We start from the raw sequence: 21462 nt of genomic DNA on the forward strand, positions 1-21462 counted from the left end.
GTAAGAAAAATAATGCATTAAAAAATGAATAAAGAGTGGAGCATCACCAATATAACCAATCATGTTATTTTTGGTGGTATACACTGCAGGGCCGGTTTTAGGGTGATCTGGTGTGATCTGTTGTTGGGACAATGCACACTGTGATAATAATAATAATAATAATAATAATAATAATAATAATAATGTTGTTACTGTTATTATTGTGTGATATTCCCTCCAATGACACAGTGCACACCAAATTCCAGTCTTGGAGCCGGCCCTTCAGTTAAAACCTAACATGTTTCTGGCTGTTAGTGCTGAAGCATGACCTTTATTTGGAAGATTGTTCACCTCCAGATGATTAAATTTTACTACCCAATCCACCACGCTTCTTTGTGCAGCTATGGAGGACCTTCAAGACTCCAGTTTCAGTGTTCCTAGTACCATGGGTATTGCTGATGAACTGAGTGAGTAGTTTTCTTTTTTCTTTTGTAATATTCCGTTTCAGGTAGTCATTTAGGTCTTTTAGACACGTGAGGTGGTCGGGAAAACCCATAGGATGTTGCTGCGGCTGAAATCAGGATTTGGTCCAAAATTGAGTTTTTCTACCTTGTTATACACTTTTACTTTTAAGAAAAGATAAATACTGTTTATTTTCCACAAAACAATGTGGAAATGTTATTGTTTACTTTGTAACTTTGCCTAGGCTGTCTACCTGCAAAGATCGCATTATGTTTAACAAATGTAGTGGTAAATGCGGTCAGTTTGCCTAAAGATGTCTTAAACCTTGCTAGTTAAGTGTAGTAGTGAAATGGACATAAGCCTAATCAATTCGATTTGTGTATAGATACTGGCTATGAACATGTCTACCATGTTCCTGCAGTGCCGTCGGACAGAAATCTTTAAATTCAATTTTCTTCCTTTTCACCTTTAGAGGTAACCAGAATTTAAAATGTTAGAACTTTACTTGATATCCATGCAAAACAGGAAGATGCTTAACTTCAGGAAAGTCTGTATTCAAAACTTTATATAGGCAAGTATAAAATGTAAAAACCATTAACCAAGGGTTTTCCCAGACTGCCACACACTTATTTTAAAGTTATACATTGCATTTGAATATCATGACAATATGCACCATGTAAAAAAAACTAAATAAAATAAAATGTTTTCATGTTGCCATGACCTTTAATTTTCTGAGTATCCTTTATAAAAGATATAGTTTGGTCAAATTTTGGCTTTAAAGCTTTTGTTTACATCTTTGTATATGTTTTATTGCAGAGGATGATTTCTACTTCAACCTTCTGGATGACTTCCTTGGATCGCAGACTGGCGAATCATTGGATTTGGATGAAAAGTGCTGCACAAACCGGCTTCTAGTTCAAGTCGGCTTAATGAGAGAGGATAATAATCTTTCATGGATGAATGTAGTAAAATGGCTTCAGAAGATTTTTCCAGTGTTTCAATCTGCAGATTTTCGAGGTTTGATTGAAAGGAATACAGAAACAGCTATGAGTTTAACTGGAGATTCCAGAGAAAGTTTTTTGGCGTCGAATGTTAACTTTGAATTTGTGGGCCCTATATGTGATAGCATTGGCATCGGCAGAACAGATTTGCTTGAAATGTCTGATTTTTCTGATCGTGCAAAGTTAACAGATATTACTAATGGTCTGATGCTAGAACTGACCAGCTTTATTGAAAGAGAAAAACTCGACCCAGTTGTTCTAGTGTCATGGCTTTGTAGCTTTGACTCTGACTTCTGCAGGGATGGTAAAATCCATAAAGTCAATAAACTCCTTAAGGCAAGTCTGAAAAGGTTCCGGATACAGTGTCGAAAAAATCAAACAAGACGAAACAGGAGCAGTGGACTGTATGATGAATTCCTTCGGAGTCCATTTCATCTTACCCCCGATCCCCTGGAAGACTACGAATTCAGGAGGGGGTCGATAATCAAAGGGCATATGAGAAGGAAAAGTCTTTTATTCCAGAGAAAACAAAATTTCCCAACCACCCAGATAAAGGAAGAAAGTGAACCTTTTGATATCTCAGACTCACAAGCAGATTACAGTCAAAAGACCGTTTCACTCGGCTATAGGAAAAACAAACGAAAGCTGAAATTTGACAATGACTCTGACCAGACATTTGGCCTAGGAAATGTGAAGAAGGAAGACCATTATCATTGTCAGCCTGTTGAGCCCATGTTTGACTTTGAAGACGAGACCAAGGTTGATACGGGCGATTGTTTGTCCATCCTCGATATCGCTGTGCTGTCGTTGCAGAAACTTACAGAAATGTATGGAGGGCGAACTGATGGTGCTAATCTGGTGTCTATGGATCTCCTCAAGAATCAGTATGCTCTAATGTTGAAAGAAGATCTTAACATGCAGTCCCTGAATGAAAAGATCTTGGCCTACAACTTGACTGAAAACCAACCTGTGGTGCCACCTTTGAATTTTCTTCATTGCAACACTCATTTCCTTCTCAACTTTATTGATGCTGTTGAGAAGCAAATCATGTCATTTGAAAGAGAAATTGTGAACACTACAGGGGATAAGCTTGGACGTGACAAAAACCCCAAATTTAAAGGCTTTTTAAACTTTGAAGAGAGTGCTGTCACTCGGTACATCAACATGGCTTGTGAAATCTTGTGTCCAAGAGGAGAAAGCAACAATAATTACAGAAGACACTGGCTTGCCTTTTGCGTCGAGAGGAATAACCCTTCTAGGCTACCTGTCAATCAGTCTAATAGGTTCATTAACTATTTTGAGGCAGCAGCCGCACTTATTCATCATTACAGTGATGTTGCACTGTTTGTGTCTGACATACAGCTACTGAAAGATGACTCGAATATTTTTCTGGAGAGCATTAATTCTGATGCTAGCGATGAGGCCATACAGGCTCTCCTCTGTGTGGTGGCAGTTGTGTACTGTAAAGTCTTGGGTCCCTTCTGGCAACTCCTGAAGAGTGATGCACAGTACGTGTTGTTCAGCAAGTACCTTTACTGCCTTTATGAGAAGCTTCTAGAGTGGTCCCAGGATGCTTCTGTTCTCTTGCAACCTGAGGCAGTAGCTAATGTATTTCTCCAGGTTCCAATGCAGGAGAATAACTTTCCTGGGGTATTTACTTTCTGCCATGGAAATGCAAATAACCAGTATGGGGCACTAATGAAGGAATGCTTACAGAGGATGATGAAGGTCATTGCATCTGTGATGGAGGAAAATCTCAAAGACTTCTTACCTGGAGGGTTGTACTGCAAAGATCCTTCTGGGGAACTCATGGAACAATTCGCTAGCTGCATGTTGTCCCAGTTGATGGGCGAGTACCCGTTTGGTCATGCGTACTCCTACAACAAAAACAGACCGGATAAAGCCCAAGTGCAGTCCGAGGATATGTCGAATGATGATTCGGATGGCAATGGTGCTGTCTCTTCTCCTCAGGGTCCTGCTGTCAAGAGGCGTTCAGCTTCAAAGCCTTACATCATGTTTGACCGAGCAAATCTTCGACCGTTGAACAAAATGAAAAAGAAGAGATTGAACGAGTTGGCTGACAAAAGGCTGCAAAAAGTGAAAATGCAAGACCAAAATTACAAGAAAAAGGTCATTGCTTCAGTCACAAAAAATGGAGGCCCGTGTAAAAGCATTCAAGATGTTGATCAACTGCTTCTGAGAATGGAAGGAGCACACTATGCTCAAAAGCGAGAGGCTGTCCGCTCTGAGTTAAACTACCTAAAGTTTGTCATTGGTTGCAGAGACCAACGGCTGAACCGCTTAGGCTTCTCATTGTCAGACCTGGTCAACAAACTGAAAGCCCTCTTGGCTTGTGAGAACCAGTCCACAAGCTTAATCACCAAGCCGAATAAACATTATGTTCTCCATGTTGGGGGTGAGACAAATCAGAGTATTTCACAATTTACACCACAGGAACAAGCCATGAGTCAATCGTCTCATCCTTTCAACAGCAAAATAGATGTAAAGAATAAAGGCAACTGTGTAATCTTTCAGAGTTACAGAGAGACAACGTTCGATGAATTTTCACCTGGTTCATAGATTCGGGATGCACTTTCATCATGATGATTCATTCATCGCTTTATTGTGTAAGATGTCTTTATTGTAACAAATCTTTTGTTTTCTATTTTTTGTGGAAAAAAATACATATAGGAGGTTTGTACTGCAAAGATATACAGTCATGTGAAAAAATAAGTACACCCCATGGAAATTGTTGGCTTCTTTGACATATTTAGACAAGCAAACAGTTGATAATTTTTAGCAGTGCCCAGTAATGAAGTTGATATACCTGAACAAAACCACAAGGAAAATAGTTTTTTTCAACGGAACTATCAATAGATATGTCCATCCATCCATTTTCTATATCGCTTATCCTTTCCTTCAGGGTCACAGGGAAACCTGGAGCCTATCCCAGGGTGCCAATCCATCGCTGGGCACAATCACATACATATTCACACACCCATTCATACACTACGGACACTTTGGACACGCCTACCATGCATGTATTTGGACTGGGGGAGGAAACCGGAGTACCCGGAGGAAACCCCCGCAGCACGGGGAGAACATGCAAACTCCGCGCACACAGGGCCACGGTGGGAATCAAACCCCCGACCCTGGAGGTGTGAGGTGAACATGCTAACCACTAAGCCACCGTTAGCAGGTTCTAATCACTGGACCCAATCTCAAACAACTGATTGGAATTTTATGGATTTGAAGGTGTAGGGATATACTTACTTTTTCCCATGTGACTGATCTGTTTTTTGTTAATTTACATTGTAAAAATTACTACAAAATGTCAGTTGTATGTCATTTGATAGTGTAACTTTATTAATAGTCACTGTTTCAAAGAGGATCAAATTTTTCACAGAGGTTCCGTTTTTATAACAATTAAAAAAATTGATGTTTTGTAAGTATAGGAATGGCTAAGCAAACCAAATCATATTTCTGAAAGCTATATACATGTAGACCTTTCTTCCATTTGACCCCAAAGCCTTGTTCAGGTCTCCTGCTGATTACTGTGGAGGTTTTTTGCAAATTTTACAGGCAGTTATGTTTTTATTTCTATTTGTTTGTTATTTTTATTCCATTTTGGTAATGTTTTTTGGTTCTGTGGTTTCTCAATCTTTAATCATGTTTATCAGGAACGATTTCTTTTTACACTTTATCAGTTCTGTGGAAAGACCTTTGAGCTTGCCAATGAAAATAAAAGATTGTAAAAAAAATTAGGCCATGTTGTAACTTGTTTTTGGGAAAACATTAAATGAAAATGAAATTCTGTTTTGCAAACTATAAAAGAGGTATTTTTCATGGGAGATGCGAGCATTTGCACCCAAATATCAATATAAAACTTGTCAGTACATTTTGTTTTTCTGTCCCCTGCCATTTCCTAATATAACACTCCCAGAGCTATACGCTATCTACACACTTACACACACACATGAGCTTCCCTCACCAGCCCCGACATTTCCTTTCTTGAGATTATGCTGCTTTACCTCTGACCATTACAAAGCGCTGACACTGGCGACGCTTTAAAAATGTTAAATAAACGTTTCTGTGGATCTCAAGAGAACTTCACCATCTTAACGGTTGCACACATTTTGCAAAGTTTGTGGAGCATCTGCCATGTAAGACCTTGTGAAGGAGTTGGTACTGCAGAAATAAAAACCGAGCCATACGCAGTGTGTTACTTCAATGCTGAAAAAAAAGTCTTACTCCTCATTAGCAATAATATTTACATGGGAATTTGGACTGAAGCAGCTTGGATTCCACCCATTGTGATCTAACTCAAGTATCACCTTAATGAATCTACCTCATCATTTAATACATTTTAAATGTATCCCAGTGCTTAAGATATCAAATGTCTGTGTTTATTAAATGATGACCGTTCTTTTAACCTCCTTACACTATCTCAAAAATGCTGCTAAAAGGGTTCACTGGACTAGTCCAGAAATTTCTCAAACTTAGGTATTCTGTAATGATGTAATGTTACTCTTGAACTGACTGCTGCTATGATTTAATAAAGCTAAACTAATTACAATATTGGCATGGTCAGGGGTTACATTGTCCCTTGAGGACTTAATATGATCTTATTAACAAATCCAGTGAATAATCCGCTCTGCTTTATATGTATGTTGTTGTGTAACTTACAGTGCATCCGGAAAGTATTCACAGTGCTTCACTTTTTCCACATTTGTTATGTTACAGCCTTATTCCAAAATGGATTCAATTCATTATTTTCCTCAAAATTCTACAAACCATACCCCATAATGACAACGTGAAAGACGTTTGTTTGAAATCTTTGAAAATTTATTAAAAATAAAAAACAAAAAAAGCACATGTACATAAGGGTTCACAGCCTTTGCCATGACACTCAAAATTGAGCTCAGGTGCATCCTGTTTCATCCTTGAGATGTTTCTACAACTTGATTGGAGTCCACCTGTGGTAAATTCAGTTGATTGGACATGATTTGGAAAGGCACACACCTGTCTATATAAGGTCCCACAGTTAACAATGCATGTCAGAGCACAAACCAAGCCATGAAGACCAAGGAATTGTCTGTAGACCTCCGAGACAGGATCGTATGGAGGCACAGATCTGGGGAAGGGTACAGAAACATTTCTGCAGCATTGAAGGTCCCAATGAGCACAGTGGCCTCCATCATCCGTAAATGGAAGAAGTTCGGAACCACCAGGACTCTTCCAAAAGCTGGCCGCCCGGCCAAACTGAGTGATTGGGGGAGAATAGCCTTAGTCAGGGAGGTGACCAAAAACCCGATGGTCACTCCGACAGAGCTCCAGCGAGAGGAGAGAGGAGAACCTTCCAGAAGAATAACCATCTCTGCAGCACTCCACCAATCAGGCCTGTATGGTAGAGTGGCCAGACGGAAGCCACTCCTCAGTAAAAGGCACATGACAGCCCACCTGGAGTTTGCCAAAAGGCACCTGAAGGACTCTCAGACCATGATGATACAAAGATTGAACTCTTTGGCCTGAAGGCAAGCATCATGTCTGGAGGAAACCAGGCACCAGTCATCACCTGGCAAATACCATTCCTACAGTGAAGCATGGTGGTGGAAGCATCATGCTGTGGGGATGTTTTTGAGCGGCAGGAACTGGGTGACTAGTCAGGATCGAGGGAAATATGAATGCAGCAATGTACAGAGACATCCTTGATGAAAACCTGCTCTAGAGCACTCTGGACCTCGGACTGGGGTGAAGGTTCATCTTCCAACAAGACAACCACCCTAAGCACACAGCCAAGATAACGAAGGAGTGGCTACAGGACAACTCTGTGAATGTCCTTGAGTGGCCCAGCCAGAGCCCAGACTTGAACCCGATTGAACATCTCTGGAGAGATCTGAAAATGGCTGTGCACCGACGCTCCCCATCCAACCTGATGGAGCTTGAGAGGTCCTGCAAAGAAGAATGGGAGAAACTGCCCAAAAATAGGTGTGCCAAGCTTGTAGCATCATTCTCAAAAAGACTTGAGGCTGTAATTGTGGTGCCAAAGGTGCTTCAACAAAGTATTGAGCAAAGGCTGTGAATACTTATGTACATGTGCTTTTTTTTGTTTTTTATTTTTAATAAAATTGCAAAGATTTCAAACCAACTTCTTCACGTTGTCATTATGGGGTATTGTTTGTAGAACTTTGAGGAAAGTAGTGAATTTAATCTATTTTGGAATAAGACTGTAACGTAACAAAATGTGGAAAAAGTGAAGCGCTGTGAATACTTTCCGGATGCACTGTAAGTTAACTGTTTGAAACTAAAATAATAATAGTAATCACAATACAAGCATACAGAATACATCATCTTTCAGTCAGCACTATTGTCAGACACATGCAGTTATAGAAAATTAATCAACACCTTCTGTGATATTACATGTATTGACGATTTGGTAACACTGTGCATTTTGTTTTGTTTTGTTTTTTAATCAGAGGATTACAGCTATAAGACAGATATGTGGTGGAATCATGCAGCTGTCACACACGTTTTGGTGGCCTTGTTTGGAATGGGATCATGGATAGCTGTAAACTCGTTTTGGGTTGAACTACCTGTGGTGGTAAACGTTTTGCCAGAAGGTAAATCACTTCTCTGCATTAAGAGTAATCATGGCAAAGTGTAAAAAACAATGTCTAACTTGTCCCCTCATAAACTGGCTCTGTATTATGCATGCCTTTTTATAACTGCTGTTTTTTGTGTACAACCCCAATTCCAAAAAAGTTGGGACACTGTTTAAAATTTAAAAACAGTACAATGATTCGCAAATCTCATAAAATCATATGTTATTCACAATAGAACATAGAAAACATATCAAATGTTTAAGTGTTTTAGTAACTCTTACTTTTACAGCTTTTTGTTGCCCCTTACCAACTTTTTTGAGATGTGTTGCGGCCATGAAATTCAAAATCACCTTGTTTTTTCTTAAAATGGTACATTTTCTCAGTTTAAACATTTGGTATGTTTTCTGTGTTCTATTGCGAATAACATATGGGTTTATGAGATTTGCAAATCATTGCATTCTGTTTTTATTTACATCTTACACAGCATCCCAACTTTTTTTGGAATTGGGGTTGTATATGAGTAAATTTAATTTGTAACAGAAATTTAAGAATAGAAACATGATTGAGTATGGCTGGTGAAAACTACTATTTTCTGTTTGTAGGATGGAATTTGCCGGCCTATCTCTCAGTGCTCATTGCCTTTGGTAATGTGGGTCCACTGGCTGTCACCATAACCCACCACTTTGCTCCTGGGTGTCTGAATGAGCGTGTGCTCATTCATGCCATACAGACCCTGGCATTGGTTGCTTCAGCCTTTCTCGCCCTCTTCTGGTCTGAAGTGGCTACAGTTGCCGGGAAACCAAGATCTGTGGCCTTCATGCTGCTCACTGTGGTGCTGTCAACTGTGTGCTGCACATCTAATGTCACCTTTTTGCCCTTTATGTTCCGTTACCCTCCACAGTACATCCGGACGTTTTTTGTTGGCCAGGGGCTCAGTGCGCTCTTCCCCTGTATCGTGGCACTAGGGCAGGGTGTGGGAAAGGTCGAGTGTGTCGAGACAGAAAATGGCACACAGACTCATTATCTCAAAGAGAACTTCCCAGCACAGGACTTCTTCTGGTTCCTGTTTGTGATGCTGGCCATCTCTTCACTCTCCTTCCTGGTTCTGACATACACAGTTGCAACATCTACTGAAGCAGAGGTCCATCAGGTCCCAGAGCAAGAGACTGAGAAATATCAAGGACGAGAGGCGCACCCGCTACGAAATGAAGAAACGGCAGTGTCCGAGGAACACGTAGAAGTGGAGAAAAAGAACCCTGCTGTGTCCTTCTGGACTTTACGCAATATCTACCTGCTCCTGCTGCTTGGAGTCTCCACTGCTCTGACTAATGGAGTGTTGCCGTCAGTGCAGAGCTTCTCCTGCCTGCCATATGGTACTAAGGCTTTTCACCTCTCTGTGGTCTTGGGAAACATCGCAAACCCTCTGGCATGCTTCGTGGCCATGGGTGTTCTGCTAAGGTGGGTTCACAAAAATGTATGACTTTGTTTTCTGTCTGCTAATGCAAAGTTTCAAAATGCAAACTTCACAGAGAAGTATATAGATTGTTCCAACCTCTATTTATCTATCTATATGTTTTCATATATACATTTTCACCTAAGGGTGTATAAACTTTTACACATATCCATATGGTCATGTCCAAAAGTTTACATACCCTTAAGTGAAAAAGGAAGATTATGCCAACAGTTTCACAGATGTTCTTTAATTATCCAAAATGTAGTACAAAAATGGCTAAATGGTATGCTCAGTGCCTCAAAAAATTCACAAAAATACTCTGCTCTCCTGGATATCAAACAATTGCAAACACAACACAGGTTTATCCAAAAAATGATATCTTTGTTAAATATAGGTGTGCAACAATTATTGGCACCCCTATGAATTCATATGGGAAATTTATTTGATGTATATACCCATTGATATTTTTAATTTTTTAGTACACCTGGGTGACTAGGAAGAGGAAATTGTTCAACCATGACTTCCTGTTTCACAGGGGTATAAATATGAGGTAACGCATAAGCCAAATGAGGTAATAAGACCAAGGAATATAGCTGTGATGTGCGGCAAAATGTTGTTGAGCTTCACAAAATGGGGCGTGTCTATAAGAAAATAGCACAAGCATTGAAAATGCCCATTTCCACCATCAGGGCAATCATTAAGACGTTCCAGTCAACTGGAAATGTTATGAATCGACCTGGAATTGGAGGCGTGTCTATATTGTCTCAACACACTGTGAAGAGGACGGTTCGAGTGGCCAAAAAACCTCCAAGTCACCTACATCACCACAAGTTGTTTGGAATGGGTTCAAGAAAAAAGCCTCCACTCTCCTCCAAAAACAAACTCAGGCATCTTCAGTTGGCCAGACACTACTGGAACTTCAAATGGGATCGGGTTCTATGGGCAGATGAAACCAAAATAGAGCTTTTTGGCAATAAACACCAGAGGTGGTTTTGGCGCACACAGAGAGGTAGCCATATGGAAAAGTACCTCATGGCCACGGTTAAATATGGAGGTGGATCTTTAATGGTTTACTGACCACAACATCAAGGTCCTGCCATGGCCATCCCAGTCCCTTGACTTGAAACACACAGAAAACCTGTGGGGTGAACTGAAGAGGAGAGTCCACCAGCGTGGACTTCGAAAATGGAATCGTCTGGAGAGATTCTGTATGGAGGAACGGTCTCAGATCCCTTGCCATGTATTCTCCAACCTCATCAGGCGTTATATTATCTTGGCAAAGGGAGGTAGCACAAAGTATTGACTAAAAGGATGCCAATAATTGTTGCACATCTATATTTAACAAAGATAGATATTTTTTGGATAAACCTGTGTTGCATTTGCAGTTGTTTGATATCCATGACAGCGGAGTATGTTTGTGAATTATTTGAACAAAAGAGCAAAAGGTTAAACAATAAAGACAATTTTCAAAGCCTTCTTTGCTCAAATTTACCAAGGCTGTCAATATTAGTGGAGGGCACCGCATGCATGTATAATGTCTGTGATGCTAATACTATACCACAGAGCTGTTGAGTTATTGATTCTTATTGACCAGAAGGTCATATTAATGCACTCATTCTAATAAATGTGTAGTAGCAGCACACACACAGGGACTTGTACAGTGGAAACGCCAAATAATCTAAGCCTAATAATGACCAGATTAAAAATTGTAATAGTTGATATGGTGATGTTTTCTGTAAGGAGACATTTATATAACATTTATGGAAGGAGTCTCAAGTGGTAATGCTTTGTAACAGGCAGTACGTTTTCTGCAGGAGAGAGGATGTGTTTTTTTTTTTGTTTTGTTTGTTTTTGTCTGTCTTGTCTTATCAACTTGTTTCACAGATATTGCAGCATGACGGTAACTATAAATGGATAAATGTGATATGTTTTTTTTTTTTTTGCTAATGTTATAGGTCTAGTGTTGGCCTTAGTTTTATGTCTCTTGGAGGAGGACTATTTGCTGTCTATTTGCTGTGTCTGGCTGCTCTTAGTCCATGCCCACCCCTCTTAGGAACCCACGCAGGAGTGGCTATGGTGGTAAGTGATTGCTATTGTATATAACATCTCTTTTGAATGGTTCCAGTTTTGCTTTCAGTATAAAATTTAACTGTTGCTTATAATAAATATTATAAAGTATGTCCTCCTAAATGTGTTTGTGACATCATAGGAAGTGAAACCTTTAAATGTTGTTTAAGACTAAAATAAGTGAATTTCAATAAGAAAGATAACCATGGTGATGAATTTAGCATGTTGCTAGTTCAATCAAGCCACAATGAGAAGTGAAAACAATACGATGTTAAATGGATGCCTGAGTGATGTTCTCTCCACAGGTGATTTCATGGATCATCTTCACAGGCCTGTTCTCGTATGTGAAAGTTGTAGTTAGCACTCTTCTTCATGAGGCAGGACACACTGCTTTGCTCTGGTGTGGAGTGTTCATTCAGGCTGGCTCTCTCATCGGCGCACTCTCTATTTTCCCGCTAGTGAGTGTGTACCAGGTATTTCAGCGAGCTCAGGACTGTGTGAACACCTGCGTCTAGCACCCATGTCAGCATTTAATCACATTCACTTTGTGCCTTTATCTGATGAGTAGAATTATTCGTGGGATGAAAATGGAAAGGATTGTGATGTTTCACTCTTTGAAGTATGACGTAGATAATGTATCAGACTGTGTACAACAATGTTTGCAACAAGACATACCCGTATACATGCAAGCATGAACTCATTCCCAAGGTAGTTGAGTCGTTAACTATGATTACATGCACATCAGTATTCCGATATTAATGGTAATTTGGCAATATTCTAATTAGTATTGAGTCATGTTAATGCCGCAGTCCGATTGCCCGATTCAGATTAGGTCAAAATTCTGATTCCCTAAATTCTGATTCCCATCCCTGGAATATGTCTGTTTTAATTGGAAATTTGTTGCATGTAAACGCCTTATTCAGAATACACTGAAATTAGATACATGCACATGCTCAGTCCACAAGGAATTGTGGGTGCGTACAGATGCTTAACTGTGTAGGCTTGGTATTTGGGAATGACAACTCGGGCATACTTACAACAACCATGTATACAGGAATATTCCCATGCCGGTACGCATCTAACCATGGTATTACAGAATATTGGTGCAACCCGAATATAGACCTTAAATGGAATTTGATGTGCATTTAAACATAGTCAATGACAATTATGGCAAATGCAGTCCCCGCCAAAGTATTGGAACTGCAAGGTCAATTATTTTGTTTTTGCTAAACACTGAAGACAGTTGGGTTTGAGATCAGAAGATTATGACTGTGAGATGATGGATCAGAATGAAGCTGCAGTACAAGCCTGGAAAAGCATCACAAAGGAAGAATGCAACAGTTCGGTGATGTCCGTGGGTCACCTGCTGTAAGCAAAGGATATGCAACCAAATATTAAGTGTTGTTTATCTGTTCCAATACTTTTGCTCACCAAAAAATTGGGTGTTCTGGCACCAACAGTGTTTAACACACCTAGATGTAAATATCAGGAAATGAAAGCTGAAATTCTGATCTATTGTCTCATATCCATCTTTTGATCTCAAACCCAAATGTCCTCAGCGTATAGCAAAAACAAAAGAATTGGCCTGACTGTTCCAGTACTTTCGGAGGGGAGTGTATCTTCGAAAATGTAGAGGTGGTTTTGTAATTTTAGACCTAGATAAAATGTATTCGGGGGTGGGGGGGGGGGGGTGGTTGGCTGATTTTGCCCCTCCCACTTTCATGTTGTCTGTTAAATACTTTCTAATTGCACTGCTATCATATATTTCTGGCTTGCTTAGAAAAAAGGAAGAGATGTTTCTACCTGCTTAAATGAAATGAAAAAATACCATAGCAGACTCTGTCTTTGATCTGTATTTGATCAATTCATATTCAAGTACAAACAGTTACATGTATATTATTCCACACAGCAGTGTTCGATTCATTGGTTCACATTTACTACACATGAAACGTCAGTATTGACCATTTTGCTTTAGATTCGTGTTAACACTCATTTTGATTGTAACTGTTTGATCAGATAGCTAAATTTCAGTCATGTTTATGAATTGCTTTTTTAAAATTAATTTATGTAATGAGTTACTTAATAATTTTTCCTTTTTTAATTTTATGACAACATTTAAGATCTATGTTTGTTATTAACCTAGTTATAGCACTGTTATGCAACTCTAATTAAAATGGAATTCATGGACAATATACAAGAATTATTCAATGCAATGTGGAGCGTGTTTCATGTTGAAAAAGTATATTTAGATGCAACTAATATATGATTTATAGACTAAAATTTTTTTTGCACATTTTCTTTAAGTTGACTAATTTTATACATTGTAATTACATATCTGTATATTAAAAATCTATGCCTAGTCAATGGTGTTTAGAATTTATGTCAAAAATGAAAGTTTGATTTGATCAGAAATTTTATAATGCTTAAAAACTGCTGTTTCAACTTGCATTATGACATGGCTACAAAATGTTGGTTACAAATAGTTTAAACTATTTTCTCTAATATTTAGAGTGTAATATAGGGGTTTAACACTTATTAGTGACTCTGATGTGAAGATGTTTTTTGTTTGTTTGTTTGTTTGTTTGTTTGTTCGATCTGTACTCTGACATCTTTGTCATAGCTGACTAGTGATTGAATTATGTTTCCCCAAATAATAATTAATGAAACTGGTTTACTGTGTACAGTATTAAAGAATGGCATAACAACTGGTGTTTTTTCTGCCAATATTGTCATTTTAATATGGTTTCTCATGACATTTTGACTTGCCGGACTCTTTTCAAGGAGTTTTAATACATCTTTTAAGTGTGTCCATATTAAACAGTAAATAATGTCTAAGGTTTGCTGAAAACATAACATTACATAACGCAGGCACACATTGAGAGATCACAGTTAAAGATTTACTCCAGTTAAAGTTTGCCAAGGTTACTTAAGGCTTGACATTGTTTTGTTGTGCAGGTTGCATTTTTGACAAAACTTGTATCTTACTAACATATCTTACCCCATGCATAAGCTGTGATATTTTGTTTCAACTGTTGTGTAATATATTTCCCCCTTAAAGTACTATCAAGCTTAAAGGTTCGTGTAAAGGGCTTCAATAAGTGAGTTACCTTTGTAGTAATATGCTAATTACAATGTGTAATGTGTAAGTGAATCTGCAAAGCCTCTATGTTGGTTTTAATCTCAGGTGGCAGTATAATCAAGTGTGTGCACCTTTTGATAAAACATCAACAGGCTGGTCATCCCATCATGGTTGGTCAGTCAATGCACACGTACAATCTCAAACAAAAGTTAACACACACTCCTCAGCTGCCAGGTGACACTGACTAACGAGTGAGTATCTAACCTTTAAGCACAGTGATTGTGCATTTTAATTTATTTTTACTAGCAAACTTTTTACACTGTGTAGTAATTGCACAATGATAAATATTCTGCTAGTGTTTTCCATGGGTCGGTAATGTTCAGAGACATTTAAAAGCTTGAAAAAAGGATAATTGTTTATTTGCAGCAACATTTGTTGATCTGATTGGCAGACTACTGAAACTGTACTGATTGTCTGCAGGCTTGCTTAAAATCAACACGGTTTCCTGATGTTGTTACAAAATGATTAGAAACAACTTCAGTGCAATGCAAAGATCTTGAAGAGAGACAAATGGTCTACACTACTAGCCAGTTAAGTTTAGATGAGCGTAGTTTAGTTCTAAAGAAATTTGAAAATCAGAGTTGCACAGAGGGGTTGTATGAAATGGAATTTAAACATGCTGATGTTTTTTTTTTTTTATAGCCAGTGGGTCTGAAATTATCCAATTTTGTTTCAGTGACTGAAGTCATAACCCACCATTGTCAATTGTATTATGCCTACAAATAATTTCAGCTGGAATCTAATGATTTTTAATAAAAAATGGGTTAATGGGTGGAAAATTAATAAGTAGATAAATAAAAATATGTTGAGGACATTTAAATGAGCCTAATTAAAAAAAAAAAAAACAACATTGTAAAATAAATCTGTGCTAAGGGGGTCAGTTAATTTCTTTACACACTTACTGTAAAAGTTTTTAGAAATCCTGAGTTAACCCATAGGGAGACTGAATAATAATTCACAAATTTTCTAATAATTTACTAAGTCTATGACTCAGGTCTACTTGTCTAACTATTAATCTTAACCTAAATTTTGTCTATGATGGTTTGTTTTACATTTGTTGTGCATATAGAGTAAACCTTATTTTTTGTTACTATTAATCTATTAGAGACTCCAAACAGATCAAGGACATGTCCCTCCTCACGCACGTCTTAGCCTGCCTGTTTGGAATGGGCTCCTGGGTGACCATTTGTGGGCTTTGGGTTGAGCTGCCCCTCATCGTCCCTCAGGTGCCTGAAGGCTGGTACCTTCCCTCCTATCTCTCCATCCTGACCCAGGTTGCTAACGTTGGTCCTCTGTTTGTCACCCTGATGCACCGATTCCGACCGGGAAAGCTCAATGAAACCGCTGTGATCTACTTCATTGTCTGCTTTGGGACCCTTGCAAGTGTCCTCTTAGCTTTCTTGTGGAAGGAGACGGTTATAGTTCAAGGAGTCGAACGCAGCATTTATCTCCTGATCCTGACTTTCTTCATCTCTACTGTGGACTGTACCTCATCAGTGACTTTCCTACCATTCATGATGCAGCTCAAGGCAGAGTATCTCACCACCTATTATGTAGGTGAAGGTTTGAGTGGACTGGTCCCAGCTGTAGTGGCTCTGATTCAAGGAGTAGGTGCCATGCACTGTGTCAATAGCTCCCAAAACTTCAATCCCAATGAAACAGTAAGTGGGTCTTTGGACTCAGCTAATTACCTAATACCACACTACTTACCTGCCAACTTCTCAGCTAAGGCTTTCTTTTTCTTCCTGGCAGCCATGATGTTCGTCTGCTTCGTAGCCTTCCTGCTTTTGAACAAGCTCCCAGTAGTGGCTCGAGAGCGCTCAATCAGCCTCAAATACCAAGGTGCTATTAGAATGTCGGACTTTGTGAGGGAAAAGAAAAATTCTGAACAGAAGCCCATGATGAAGTCTCCAAATGTTATCAAGAAGTTCAGTGGGATGTTTGGAAAGGGAATCTACAGCTGGGCACAAATTGTGTACATTTTCATCATCCTGGCCTGGGTGAATGCTCTGACCAACTCAGTGTTACTATCGGTTCAGTCCTACTCATGTCTGCCTTATGGAAACCGTGCTTATCATTGGTCTGCTACTTTGGCCTCCTTAGCAAACCCATTGGCATGCTTCATTGCCATGTTCTATGCTCAAAGGTGAGTGACCACTTTAAAGGATTTTTATTGTATCCGTTTGTGTTCAGAAAGTGTTTGAGACGTCAGAGGATTTTATGAACCTCTAAAAATGTTCAAACTACATAAACCACCATATTATAACACAGAAACCTTAAGCCTAAATTCTTTCCATGTTTAAAGGTCATTGGTTCTGATGGGGTTTCTGACTGCTTTTGGATCTGTTATTGGTGTTTATATCATGGGCATGGCAGTACTGAGTCCCTGCCCACTGCTGGTCAACCACATTTCTGGAGCCATTCTAATAGTAAGTTGTGTGTTCCATGAAGCATACTTGAAATTAACCTTCTTCGTTCTGCAAGCAAATTCTATTTTGTTTGTGGTGACCTGGGAAAATCTACACCTACAAACTTTCCTGAGCTGAAATGTGTTTCTTATTTGCACCTATCTCAATCACAAATTCTACCATTTTAAAATCTGGCTACCCCCAAAAGTGAAAATTTACATAATTTATAACAATACTTACAATCTACTAACAGATTAACATTCATTTAAAAACTTTAAAGAATTGCGTTTACTATAGGAATTCCACACTCCATCTCATCGCCTGAGATTATAGTCACTTATAGCATCTGAACGAGCCTCATTGTCATCTCTTCACTCCACTGATCTCTGCTCACACTAACATCAGTGAGGAAATAATTGCTGATTTATTAAGTCATTCCTGTTGAACATATTTCTTGTTATTAATGTCTTATTTTGGACTTGTGACTTTCACCAACGTACATAGCCTTCCAACAACTTGATCAGATATTTGTTGTGTAAGAAAATCACACTTAGGTTTTGGTAGACTGAATGGATATATTACTGTGCAGTATATTTAAACTGGCTCCTTTGCAGGCTGACAGCCAATATAACATTATAAAGTAATCTAAATACAATTTCCACATTGTTTTGGTAAAATATACTGAATGCAGAATTCAGCCACAGTGACATTCAATGGATTTTCCCAAGCTGCCACATGTATTCATAAAATAAATACATTTCATTAAGAATGTATGTCTATAATGGTCACTGTTTAATATTCTAGAAAAGAAAGTTAATATTTTTATATTAAATTCTCTCTATAACAGGTGGCAGCTTGGACACTTTTTGTTCTCACACTGTCCTATGTGAAGGTGATCATTGCGGTGATCTTGCGTGAGGAAGGTCACAGCGCTCTCGTGTGGTGTGGTGCAGTAGTGCAGTTGGGCTCACTGCTCGGAGCTGTGATAATGTTCCCTTTAGTCAATGTGTACGACTTTTTCTCTTCAGGAGACCCATGTAACACCAGGTGCTAATGTCAGAATACAGTATACTAGAAATGTGGGTCTGTTTTTGCTGGGTGAATTTGAAATCTGACAACATGGAAGTATGATATACAGCAGGTGTGTCCAGTCTTATCTGCAAAGGGCCAGTGCAGATTTTCATTCCAATCAAGCAGGAGCCACATCTGATTCTACCTGTTTAATCAGCTGAGCTTTCAGTAGACTCGGGTGTTGCTTCTACTTGGTTGGAATGAAAAGCTTTTCCGGATAAGATTGGACACCCCTGATGTGCAGCATAACATATTGTAATATTCTAGTAGTACTGATTTATGTGGCTGTATAAATACAGATGTTCTTTAAATGTAGAAAATAAATATCAATTCTTTACTATATACGAATATGTTGTTAAGTAATATGGCAGATTGCAGAAAATGTGCTAAATATGTATTAACTAATTAAAATGTTACAAAGCTCATATTACAAAAAAATATATATTTTTATGTTGTTTTTATTTCTTTATTCTAATATTTTGAGATAATGGATTTTTGATTTCCATGAGCTGTAAGCCGTAATCATCACGATTAAAACCAAAAAGGCTTGAAATATTTCACTTTATGTTTAGTAAGAATAGACACACATCCTCTTCCAGGTTGATTCATAACATTTCCAGTTGACTGGAAACAACTTGTGGTGATGTAGGTGACTTTGGATACACAGAATGATGTCATACTCTGCGTTTCATATATATAGTAGTGGGTTAGTACAAGGGCTTCAGAGCGCTCTCATTATTCTATCCTGCTTTATTCTATCCTGTATTAACCATCTCTCTGTAATAAACCTTTTTACCTTCAGAGGAGGAGTCTGCGAGTGTTATCTAATTTCCACAACAGTAGTTTTGGAGACTTTCTGACCCCAAGACGCAGCTGCAATTCTCCAGCTGTGATCCTCGGAGGTTTTTTGGCCATTCGAACCGTCCTCTTCACAGTGTGTTGAGACGATATAGACCCACGTCCAATTCCCGGTTGATTCATAACATTTCCAGTTGACTGGAACTTATTGATTATTGCCCTGATGGTGGAAATGGGCATTTTCAATGCTTGTGCTATTTTCTTATAGACACTTCTCATTGTGTGAAGCTCAACAACCTTTTGCTGCACATCACAGCTATATTCCTCGCTCTTACCCATTGCTATGAATGACTAAGGGAATTTGGCCTATGTGTTACCTCATATTTATTCCCCTGTGAAACAGGAAGTCATGGTTGAACAATTTCACTGTTCCTAGTCTAATACGTGTACTAAAAAAGTTAAAATAACAATGGGAATATACTTGCACACCTATATTTAAACAAAAGATCAAAAGGTTAAACAATAAAGACAATTTTTCACAGCCTTCTTTGCTCATATTAACCAAGGGTGCCAATATTACTGGACGGAACTGCATGTTTTTCCAAACTGAAAATAAATTCAATGAAATGAAAAGGAAAATAAGGGCTCTAGGACTACAATGCATTCTGCTTTCTGTGGGCAGTGGTGGCTGATCGGAAGGTTGGGGGTTCAAACCCCAGTCCTGCCAAACTGCCACTGTTGGGCCCTTGAACAAGGCCCTTAACCCTATCTACTCCAGGGGCACCGTATCATGGCTGACTGTGCGTTCTGACCCCAACTTCCTAACAAGCTGGGATATATGAAGAAAAGAATTTCACTGTGCTGTAATGTATCTGTGACAAGTAAAGGCTTCTTCTTAAATCATTCAGTGTGACAAAATGGCCACTTGATGGCAATAGCTACGTATTTTAAATTCCCTTTCACATGACCATTTGGATTTCTTTGGTGTTTCAAAAGATATTTAAGTACAAAATGTGTGAGAAAATACATGACCTGTATGATAGATCCAACCATAAGAAATTCATTGCCATAGGACCATTTGATTTCATCATAAAGGGATACGTTTATATATATATATATCATTTATACAGCAAAAAGACAGGTTTCACAGATGTCCATTTAATCAGAAATAACATAAATAGTGAAATACTCTATGTTAAGATATTGTTGTTAGTGTAAAATCAAAACTGTACCAAAATGAATTCTCCCTAAATAGCTGTATGATTGTATGCTACTGATCACTGAGGAATATCTACTGTATATATACCCTGAATTTCATTGGAATGTCTGATGATAATAATAATAATAATAACAATAACAATAATAATAATATTTATGACAACAACAACAACAGCCAACCTCAAATTATGCAGAACACAAGCAAGACCTTACTGGTGATCAGGACGCAAGCTACTAATAGCGTTGTTATTTATGGGGCATGGCTCTGATGATAACACACTTGGGGCGGGTTCTGTCACCATGGATGTGTCAGTGGGGATTCATGCCCATGGAAAATATGCCTGCTGTCCTGGCAGGTGTCACAGGGGTCTTGGCACAGGGCCTGAGCTCAACAGCTGTTTTTCTGGTATTGCACGTCTCCTTCCTGGTTCTTTGGGGACCAGACGTTTCTCCCCACTCCAAAATAATGGCACAGAATTAGTTTTACATGAGATGGCACAGTAGTGGTACATTCTCGTGGGGATGGGAGCTGGATCCCCCCATGTGTGTTTGTGTATGCTTGCACCAGCAGCAGTATGTATGAGAGAAGGTCAACACAGGTCAACACAGGGTACAGAACAAAAAAATTTCATCTAGCATACTAAAGTTAAACAACATACATAGAACCTCTTCACAAATGATTTTGTAAAGAGTTCAAATGAACTCAGAGCCTTTTCAACATTCTTCTCTATTTCAGTTCTATGCAGTAGAGTTGCACTGTGTTTTATGCAATTTTATATTTGCCATATTTTAATGTCTGTGTTATTGGGGTGTATAATAAAGGACCCGGTGAACTGTAATAGGGTTCAGATGGTACAAAAACATAAAAGGACATAGACAGAGGATATTTGGAGAGAAATTAATATTAATATTAACTGATGCATCAAGCTAGTCTGTAAATGTAAGAACATACAACTGATTTGCAAATCATAAACAATGCTTACATTTAAGGTGTATATTGACTCAAGAAAGAGGAAATACAGTAAGTAGCAGACTATACTGTTTCAAAATATTTTCTCCCTTTTAATCTCAATTATTAAAAAAAAAAACAAACTTTATTAATATTGGTGTCAGTTTCAGAGATGTTTTGAATGAAACCTGTTTTAAAAGGAAATCAGCAAAGGTTTTTTTTCTTTTCTGTCAAAGTAATGTAAAATATTGAGAAACTTGAGGAATATTAGTATTAATATGGTTTATTCCACGGTGCTGTTGAATTCTCGAATCT

General features: G+C 38.5%; 3 protein-coding genes across 5 annotated transcripts in view; all 3 read left to right on the forward strand.

Annotated features, from left to right (window-relative positions):
• The window catches only part of LOC128600209 (uncharacterized), a 7306-nt gene extending 1943 nt beyond the window's left edge, over window positions 1-5363 (forward strand). The window contains exons 2-3 of one of the 2 annotated variants that reach the window (XM_053612516.1): window positions 381-446; window positions 1258-5363. In XM_053612516.1, the coding sequence (XP_053468491.1) occupies window positions 381-446; window positions 1258-4022 (2831 nt within the window). In that variant the 3' untranslated portion in view covers window positions 4023-5363. Of the gene's footprint in view, window positions 1-321; window positions 447-1257 lie in introns of both variants that reach the window. The other variant, XM_053612517.1, reaches the window with a different exon arrangement.
• Window positions 5364-7271: 1908 nt separating this feature from the next.
• On the forward strand, window positions 7272-14268 carry LOC128600212 (solute carrier family 52, riboflavin transporter, member 2). Its single transcript, XM_053612523.1, has 4 exons — window positions 7272-8062; window positions 8647-9502; window positions 11453-11576; window positions 11870-14268. Exons 1-4 carry the CDS (start codon window positions 7942-7944, stop codon window positions 12077-12079), a joined length of 1311 nt encoding a protein of 436 aa, XP_053468498.1. The 5' UTR covers window positions 7272-7941; the 3' UTR covers window positions 12080-14268.
• A 62-nt stretch (window positions 14269-14330) lies between these two features.
• On the forward strand, window positions 14331-18306 carry si:ch73-196l6.5 (riboflavin transporter 2). 2 transcript variants are annotated; one of them, XM_053612525.1, is made up of 3 exons: window positions 14331-14894; window positions 15809-16849; window positions 17009-17446. In XM_053612525.1, the coding sequence occupies exons 2-3, from the start codon at window positions 15831-15833 to the stop codon at window positions 17247-17249; spliced, it is 1260 nt and encodes a 419-aa protein (XP_053468500.1). In that variant the 5' UTR covers window positions 14331-14894; window positions 15809-15830; the 3' UTR covers window positions 17250-17446. The 2 variants fall into 2 exon arrangements, with proteins under 2 accessions (XP_053468500.1, XP_053468501.1); XM_053612526.1 differs by lacking the exon at window positions 14331-14894 and adding an exon at window positions 17959-18306 and having other exon boundaries at window positions 15581-16849; window positions 17009-17132.
• Window positions 18307-21462: the final 3156 nt, after the last annotated feature.

This window comes from Ictalurus furcatus, chromosome 24 (genome assembly GCF_023375685.1).
Source record: "Ictalurus furcatus strain D&B chromosome 24, Billie_1.0, whole genome shotgun sequence".
NCBI lineage: Eukaryota > Metazoa > Chordata > Actinopteri > Siluriformes > Ictaluridae > Ictalurus > Ictalurus furcatus.

Coding starts and splice junctions, on each gene's coding strand:
- LOC128600212 (XM_053612523.1), top strand. CDS start 7,942: ATGTGGTGGAATCATGCAGCTGTCACACACGTTTTGGTGGCCTTGTTT. Junction 8,063..8,646: donor GGTAAACGTTTTGCCAGAAG/GTAAATCACTTC, acceptor TTCTGTTTGTAG/GATGGAATTTGCCGGCCTAT. Junction 9,503..11,452: donor GCCATGGGTGTTCTGCTAAG/GTGGGTTCACAA, acceptor CTAATGTTATAG/GTCTAGTGTTGGCCTTAGTT.
- si:ch73-196l6.5 (XM_053612526.1), top strand. CDS start 15,831: ATGTCCCTCCTCACGCACGTCTTAGCCTGCCTGTTTGGAATGGGCTCC. Junction 16,850..17,008: donor GCCATGTTCTATGCTCAAAG/GTGAGTGACCAC, acceptor CCATGTTTAAAG/GTCATTGGTTCTGATGGGGT. Junction 17,133..17,958: donor TTTCTGGAGCCATTCTAATA/GTAAGTTGTGTG, acceptor TCTCTATAACAG/GTGGCAGCTTGGACACTTTT.